Source organism: Camellia sinensis, chromosome 1, assembly GCF_055761805.1.
Source record: "Camellia sinensis isolate YWXY chromosome 1, ASM5576180v1, whole genome shotgun sequence".
In the NCBI taxonomy this organism is placed as follows: domain Eukaryota; kingdom Viridiplantae; phylum Streptophyta; class Magnoliopsida; order Ericales; family Theaceae; genus Camellia; species Camellia sinensis.
Window position 1 is genome coordinate 229,973,118 of NC_138961.1, and position 8,607 is coordinate 229,981,724.

General features: G+C 34.7%; 1 protein-coding gene across 4 annotated transcripts; it reads left to right on the plus strand.

The window, feature by feature from the left end:
- Nucleotides 1–300: 300 nt before the first annotated feature.
- Nucleotides 301–8,304, plus strand: LOC114257772 (topless-related protein 3-like). Of its 4 annotated transcripts, none has more exons than XM_082897404.1 (12): nt 301–379; nt 1,006–1,061; nt 2,207–2,359; nt 2,449–2,559; nt 2,656–2,835; nt 2,922–3,050; nt 3,139–3,234; nt 3,691–3,873; nt 4,384–4,544; nt 4,935–5,034; nt 6,782–6,870; nt 8,116–8,304. In XM_082897404.1, exons 3-9 carry the CDS (start codon nt 2,219–2,221, stop codon nt 4,423–4,425), a joined length of 882 nt encoding a protein of 293 aa, XP_082753530.1. In that variant the 5' UTR covers nt 301–379; nt 1,006–1,061; nt 2,207–2,218; the 3' UTR covers nt 4,426–4,544; nt 4,935–5,034; nt 6,782–6,870; nt 8,116–8,304. The 4 variants fall into 4 exon arrangements, with proteins under 4 accessions (XP_082753530.1, XP_082753535.1, XP_082753532.1 ...); XM_082897414.1 differs by lacking the exon at nt 301–379 and adding an exon at nt 547–695; XM_082897409.1 differs by lacking the exon at nt 6,782–6,870.
- The last annotated feature ends 303 nt before the right edge of the window (nt 8,305–8,607 follow it).

The window sequence follows — 8,607 nt, forward strand, 5'->3', positions numbered from 1 at the left end:
CTCTCTCTCTCTCTCTCTCTCTCTCTCTCTCTCTCCTAAACACCCACCGCCGTCGATGATCCCCCTCCTTCTCCTCTTCCTCCTCCACTGGTGCCTCTGTCGGATCCGAGAAGATCGTCGAAATCTAAATCAGATTTGAATCCTAGGTCGAGATCTAACCGTCGTGAGTGATCAACAGCGACGCAATGGCTTCCAAATCCTACGACAAGATCGCCGATATCTGCGATTACCGCATCCTCCAGGCACATACACTACCCATCCTTCTATTCTATTATTGATCTCTCTTCTTATCAAACCCTAATTTACTCTCTCTCTCGCTCTAGGTTTCAATGCAGGAAATTAGTTTTGAATCCTCGAGATCTTGTAGCCTCTTTCTCTGGTGAGTTTGTATCTACACCTATTTTTGCATACATTGTTATGTTCTTGCTGAAAAAGTACACCATAGGAAAATATTGTCTAAATATATTTTTAATGTTCTTGCTGAAAGGTATTTGGTGGGTTTAGGAAATTAGTTTCGCAAATTTCCTGCCATAAGGATATTATGAGGGGAAGGTACTATTTGGCTTTCTAGTTATTTTTATACTGCAAACAAATTGATTTAAAGTGAACAATCTGACTTGCTTAGACAAGTTTCTAGTCTCTTGAGGAGATTACCAGCCATTGAATCAGAGAAATTTCAAGATGATTTCTTGATGGTCAGTGTTTTCAACTCCTTGGCCAATAAAAAGTTATTATTTCTTTAGTGCATTAACTAATCATTTTTATGTGTTTGGTTTAGTTAGTTTATCCTCTTCCAAATGGCTAGAGAACTCTGCTAATGGAATTGGTTTTCTTTAAGTTTATTTATTTTTAATTGTATTTGGGTGGAGGAGAGAGGGAGGGTGGGGAATTTATTAGGTTATTTTTAATATGATTTACCGTATTTGTCATTTAGAGGTATTGTACTTAACTGCTGATTCAGCCGACTTCTGATCATATGTTTGATCCCATCACTTCTGTTTGCAGGAATACAACGACACATTATTGATTAGTTACCTGGCCATGTTTACCAACTGCTCGAGGTTTGAATTCTGCTCTCTTGCATGGAGTTCATTTTTATCAGTATCAAACTCAATGCTTGATAAAAGAACATGGAAATTAAAATACTTCAGTGCCAATTACTTGTTTTTCTTTTCCGTGTGTGTGGTTTTTGTGTGTTTTTAATTTTTTGAGTTTTGAGTTGGGTGGCATGAGGAACAAAGCTTAGGCTGGTTTATTTTATACCAAAGACGACTGTCAGAATATGTGGGTATAGTGCTTCTAAGATTGATCAGAGTACATCTAGCAAGGGCTACAGGATTTTTTTGGAAAAAACCTGTTAACTTGAAATGTTAGGGAGCACCATCTTCAGCCTAATTAGTAAATACTCATAGTATTCTTTCATGAATGGAATTGTGAATCAATTTTCTAAAATAGCGAATAGTAAATCATATCTAGTCGCAAATCATACTTAATGTAATATATAATTTCATATATGTGTGTATATGAATGTACATTACATGCATAGTATATAAAATGAAATAAATGTTAGTATAACTAAAATATATGTATATATATATCCACTTATATTAATATAACTAGTTGCTCTCTCTCTCTCTCTCTAGGTGAAAACAACATTGTTTCATGCATTATCCAAACAAAAACAAAAACAGAATTGAATCACAATGAGTTGTAGTGAATCACAATTTGAATTGAGCATTCACTCAATTTCCGATTCAATCTCCGATTCAACAGTACGTTCAAAGCGTTTTGGTTGAAACTCTTATTTAATTGTAAATACGTTTGTCAGATGATGAGCATGTTCTCATGGAGTTGAACTTAAATAATGACCAAAATAGAGTGATTCTAAAAATGACTAAGATTTTTGTTTTTGTTTTTGGGAGAACTACATGTAGGTGTGAGAAGGGGAAAAAAATTCCAACACTTGCACCCTGCAGCCTCTCATTTGCATTTCACTACAGCCACACTTGCACCCCCCATATGTTGATAATTTTTTTCCCCCTTCTCCAACCTGCATGTAGTTTCCCTTTTGTTTTTGTTTTTGTTTTTTTTTATTTATATAATGTACAATATCGTGTTTGTTTATTCTGGAAAGATGTACTGCAACAGCATAGGAAGTTCCTAGCTGGCAAGGAACTGATTTTATGTTGATTTCTTTTCCCTCTAGAATGGAGTTGATATGGCTAGAAGCATGGAAAAACCAAGAACTTTGGATGACGTTACTGAAAAAAACAAGCAACCCTGGCAATTGACTGAAATCATAGACCCTGCTCAATGCCGGCTGGTTGCCATGCCAGACAGCACAGATGCAGCCAACAAGGTATGTCCAAGTAATTTTTACTTCTTATTGTTGTGGCAATAATAATATTAATCTACCAAATGATGCTTGACGGACACATGTACACCCAGGTTGCTCGACTACTCTATACAAATTCTGGTGTTGGTGTTTTAGCACTTGGATCTAATGGTATTCAGAAGTTGTGGAAGTGGGTCCGCAGTGAACAAAATCCAAATGGAAAGGTAATAAAAAGTTGGTACTTGCATGTTTCCTGTTTCCTTTTTTTAATTTGTGGGTATTCTAAAGAAGAGGTTTCTGAAGTCAGTGAGGGTTTAAAGGCCACTGCCAATGTTGTTCCACAACAATGGCAACCAAACAGTGGTCTTCTTATGACAAATGATGTCACAGGTGTCAACCTTGAGAAAGCAGTGCCATGCATAGCACTATCAAAGAATGACTCTTATGTAATGTCTGCTTGTGGTGGAAAGGTTTCGCTATTCAATATGATGACATTCAAGGTATGTCTCTGCATGAATTGGTTGCTCGTTTCATCAAAGACTTGAATTATGAAAGGATTAAATATGGGATTTATTTTGAAATGTAGGTAATGACAACGTTTATGCCACCTCCGCCTGCTTCAACCTTCCTGGCATTTCATCCTCAAGATAACAACATCTTAGCCATTGGAATGGAAGATTCCACTATGCACATATACAATGTTAGGGTGGATGAGGTAATTTGCTTCCTATCATTATTTCAGTGCCTCCATATATTCTTACTGCTTACATAATTATAATCGATGTGATATACTTTGCCTATAGGTAAAATCAAAACTGAAAGGTCACCAAAAGCGCATAACTGGCTTAGCTTTTTCCACCAATCTTAATATATTGGTTTCATCAGGAGCTGATGCTCAGGTAATTTGCACTTCATGTTTTTCGTTCTTCTTTTCTTTTTTCCCCGTAATGTTTTGTTTTATTTTATTTTAAATTGTATGAGAAGGTTTTTTGTTGGGGGTGTAGAGTAAATGGTAAACATGTAATGCCTTGTCATTCAACTATCATCACTTGGAAAAGCAGCCTTCTCTGTACTGTTGCTTTTTCTAAATACAGTATCTGCTTTGAAGGACAAAGAATTTGAACTTGACTCAGCACATGGACATACAAGTTGATCTTATGTAAAACCTGAAACATAGGGAAACCTACATTATCTTGAATTGTTACCTCATTTTATCCATAGATTTCTCGATCTCAATCAGCTTGTCACATCCTTGTTTTTCCTCTTTTCCTGCCCATTAGGGGCCGGCACTGGGCATTCATGGTTTTAAGACAATTCTGGCTGAATTTGTACTAATATAGCAACCTTATTTGCAGCTTTGTATTTGGAGCATTGATACATGGGAAAAGAGGAAATCAGTTCCAATACAACTGCCTGCTGGGAAGGCTCCTAATCTTGACACTCGAGTGTTGTTTCACTCTGATCAAATCCGCTTGCTGGTATCCCATGAAACACAGTTAGCAATATATGATGCTTCCAAGATGGATCGTATTCGTCAGGTAGAAAGTAAACCTAAGTAGGGTTGTGAAGAGTTTAGAAGTGTAGGCAAAATAAGGTTGTGAAGAGTTTTGTTTTTCCATTTGGCATGTTGTCTTCTTCTGTTCTGTTTTTTTATTTTTTTCTTTTTGGTTGGGGGTTTAAAAAATGATTTTGAATGGGCATATATGCTGTTAACTCTGGTTGAGGATTTCCCCTCACAAATTATTCAAATTGCTTATTGTATCATTTTTCATTGTAGAAAATGCATTGATTGCTGGTGCTTTTCATGCCTGTGCGCGCACAATTCAACAAATGATGCCTAACAATGCTGCTTGTTAATTTTAGTTTCTGGGCATTATTGTATTGTTGTGACTGTTAAAAAAATTCTCCTTTGCCAGATCAACTTGATCTAGATCACCAAACATTTGAGTAAACCAAACATCCCTTAGGAGGACCGGCATCTTATATTAGTGAAGAAGAAGAAAGAGGATTTTTATCATGATAAAAATGTCTCTGTTCATTTCATGCAGGAGAACAGAAGTGAACAATCTGACTTATTAAATCAATCGTGAATTCAGTGGCATGGGTTGTTGTAAGAGCTGCAACTGATCTAGTGTTTCCTCCTGGTATTATAGACGTATATGGTATTCTACGATATAGCCAACAAAAGTCAACTTCGTCATTATATTGGGTATTTTTCCTCTCTTTGTTCTTTTGTTATTGTTATAATAAGAACATCAATATCTAACTTTTTTCCTATTAGAATAAATTTTGAGCCAGTCTTTGTGTAAAATTATGGGAAGCTTACCTGATAATTGGGCTTAATAAAAAGATTCAACACTCACACTCTGCTAGGTGACCAAAGCCATGGTAGTAATGGGTAAAGATTCAATTGGAAATATAGTTGAATTAGGATTTTAGTAATATTTGGTTTCTTATTATATGGGGGGAGAACAAATTCAATCAAGATATGGGACATCCAAATACTACTCATTGATTTTTCTAAAAATAATGCTTTTATCTGGAAATTTTTCTGGCTTTACACCACTAATTATACCACCTTTGAACTTGATGTGGGTAGGTCACATGTATAGGGACACTTCTGTTTGTGCTATGAAGGTCAGAAGCTTATCAATGACACGGATTATATTCGAAACTTTGGGATCAAAGATGGTGATCAGGTTAGCTTTACATGCTAGTCATATTTATGTTGCTTTCGTGTACTTTGTTTATTTGTGATTTGTGATTAGGAGGTCATTTTTCTTGTCTTATTTGACTTAAAACGCTTCCAAATCTCTTATAGTTAGACATTACGAAATTAGCAATAACTTGAGGCCTACCACTATTGGGCCTTTTTCTACAAGTTTCTAAATGCTAGGTATGACAGCATCTCCAATAGTTGTGCCGTTGGTCATGCCAAAGGCAAAAAATGGCTAGGCTTCACAAAATTGGTGCTCCAATAGTGTGCCATTGCTCTAGCTAAAAAATGGCAAAGCCAAACCCTAAGCCAAATTTGGCTCAAGGTTTGGGAAAGCCATCTTGCTGCCAAAGGTTGGATTTGATTGGGTTGGGTTAAAATCATCCCAATTTCCGTGACTTAAACACAGAATAGTTGAATTTGGCTAATACTTGTGCCAAAATGGCAAGTATCCATTGGAGTGATGTAGCCAAAAACTGGTTTTAGTGCACTGTAGCAAGCCATTTTGGCTTTGACCATTGGAGATGCTCTAATATAAGTCATAAAGTAATTGTTCACTGAACAGGTAGTAATGCATATTTTTCATTTCTATGTTGAAAGTGATTGAATTAGATATTGTAAAAGATAAATTCGATTTCAGCTAAAACAGAGAATTTTTAAGAGCACTATTTTTATGCAATCAAATTCAACTCCTTCAAACTCTGCTTTCAGGGCCACATCTCCTGTTAAAAAAAATTCATGAGGGTTTTCCTCATCGCTTCCAAAGCCTGACTTATAGAGCCTTAAACTTGAAATACTTTGCTGGTTCTACTGATGCAGTAAACCTCACACCTTATTGAACAAAATTAACCCTCCCACCTTATTCTTTTTGCCTCATTTTTGTAACTTTTAGTGTTTCCTTGTTCTCTTTAACCCATTTGTTTAAATCTATCCCTTTTATACGTAGGCTTACACTTTGTTTATACTGGTATCCTATCCTATTTATTGGAATTTTACTTGCAAATTGTTGACACAACCTGTCAAATATTCAAAGGCATTTGTTTCTTGAGCTTACCACCAATTAAACCTTTTTTTTTCTCCCGTTTGATTTTTGGTCTTAGAACTTTCTAGATAAAGCCTTATATTTGTAGACATCAAAAGTAGCTGACAGAACTACTATTGGTAATGTTTTAATGTTATGCAACTTCGAGCAGTGATGTATTTCTCCCCTAGATTCTCTAATGTCATCTTCTCCTTCATTTTGGCACTTGAGATTAGGCCTATTCTAATTTTTCTATCCATTTTTCGTCAAAGTTGTCTTATTAATTTTTGGTTGAAATGCAAGATTCCTTGTATCATTTGGTTGATGATGCAAGATTCCTTATGACCTACTTGATTTGCTAAATGATGGTTCCATCTTTGACTTCTTATGCTGGCAAGTTATACTTCTGGGCTGATGAGTCAGTGAACTGAAAGCTATGTTTAGTGGTTTCATTATCCTCTCTATTTTGGTCTTTTGATTCTGCAGCTTGTCTTTGTCTTTTACTTTCAATAGTTTTCACTTTTCCTTTTCTTTTTAAGTCTCGGTAATTATTCTTATGTTGTTATTATTTATTTATTTATTTATTTTGTTAAAAAATTTATGTTGAATTTACTCTAGAGGCTCACTAAATGTGTTCTCTTCCATATATTAGTTGGGTTATGATCTGCTGTTGACAATCTTCTAACATTTCGATTAATGGAAAATGCAGCTTAAATTTATTCGGAATATGTCCATTAATTATAGACCAGTGAAACAACTATCTAAAAACATCAGGGGTGCTTCCAAACAGTGCTCAATGTAAGAATTTTCTGCTTGGCTCTTATTTTTCATGGTTCACACGTTGATGGTCATACTTGCCCACAAAATAATTAATAATTGACACATATGTCATGATTTTGAGAAGGAAGTTTGTGCAAAAATTATGCCATAGCTCCCTACACAATTACTTAGTGTTTTGACGTGGATATTTCTACGTAGGCTGCCACGGTTTTCCTTTATCATTCCACTAAAGAAATCAAAGAAATGGATTCGTCTTCTTTCTGGTTACTAAATGACCATTGTAGAATTGTGTAGTTGAATGGACAAACAATTATAAAAAGCCAAGTGAGGAAAACTATTTTGATCGAAGAAGATTAAAAAAGAAACAGAATAATCAAACTATTAGTGTTGGATATTTAAATCAAACAATAGAGACCATTTTTTATATCATCGGTTGTCTTTAAACAAAAGTGTTAGTTAACAAACTGGCTTCCGTTGAGAAGTGGATTTGAAAACTATGAAAGCTTTACCCAATGGCATTCCTAATTTCAAGAGAAGAATTGTTGTGCGGAATCTTATTTTTGCGTTGCTATTTTGCTTTATGCTCGAGACCCACAATTTGGATTCTTAAATTTACCTACAATGATGTGGCAAGAGAAGTAGGCCTTGCACAATTGAGTATATGACAACTCAAAAATTAACATGTATTATGTCACATCATTATGGATCAAATTATGGGAAGTTTTTTGTGGGCCTTAAACGTTTTCCATTGTGTTTATTAAATTACCATAGAAAGACCATTTTTAACTGAAGGATAAAGAAATTTATTTTGTTTTCTCTTATATATATGACCCAATGTATTATAAAAAATTATATTTGTATAAGACTACATGTGAACTATGCTAGTGACATCCATATTGGAGAGCTTTGCCAGAGAGGTTGAGAGCCTCTCCTAATCATTATTCATTTGAAGTTGGATTTGATCTCTATCTGTAGTGGATGTTGACAATATTACCAAGCCATGTCTTGTTGATTTGATTTTCTCTGGTTTTATTCGCAATTGAACAAAAAGAATATATACTTGAAATAAATTGACCGACAAAAAGTGTATCTGACATAGGACACTAGTACATAAAGATACATATTCAGTCGGACATGCACCAAAAAAATTGTCAAAAATTACCCTTTTATTGGTTGTCCAGTGTCTTGGAGAAAAGTATCATGTATTTTTGTGAGTATTTTCTCAGCTTGCAGAGAAATGGAACTAATGGTGTTGTTTAACAGGGGAGAGCAGACCAGTACAAATGAAGATAAGGAGGAAGTTCTAGTGCCAAAATTCCAGTGATGAGCATAGTAATAGCAAAAGCAATTCCAGTGATGAGCTTTAAAAATTGAAGAAAAATTCAATGTTGAAGACTGGATGTCTGAAAGAAAACTATGGATCAATTGAAGACTATGGATCAATTCATATTGTCAACCTTTCATGAAATATTGTCAACCTTTCATGAATTAGTCTTCATATTGTCAACCTTTCTGAAATATGTAGTTTGGAATTATTTGTGGATGAAAACTTATAATAGTTGCTAATTTTAATTAAATAGGCTCAGAAATGATTGATATATGTATTTTGTTGAATGTTCATGATTCAATTTATTTGTTGGTTTGAATGATTTTTGCAAATTACAGATTATATTGAATAAATTGGATGGATTATTATAAATTATAGGTTTATTTTGATGGATGTTGGCGACCAAAATTTGGTTTTGGTTTTGTTTT

Bases quoted from the DNA above. Each gene is read 5' to 3' on its own strand.
- LOC114257772 (XM_082897404.1), top strand. From the start codon at position 2,219: ATGGCTAGAAGCATGGAAAAACCAAGAACTTTGGATGACGTTACTGAA. The intron at 2,836-2,921 runs GTATGTCTCTGC...TTTGAAATGTAG, and splicing joins TCAATATGATGACATTCAAG to GTAATGACAACGTTTATGCC. The intron at 3,235-3,690 runs GTAATTTGCACT...CCTTATTTGCAG, and splicing joins CATCAGGAGCTGATGCTCAG to CTTTGTATTTGGAGCATTGA.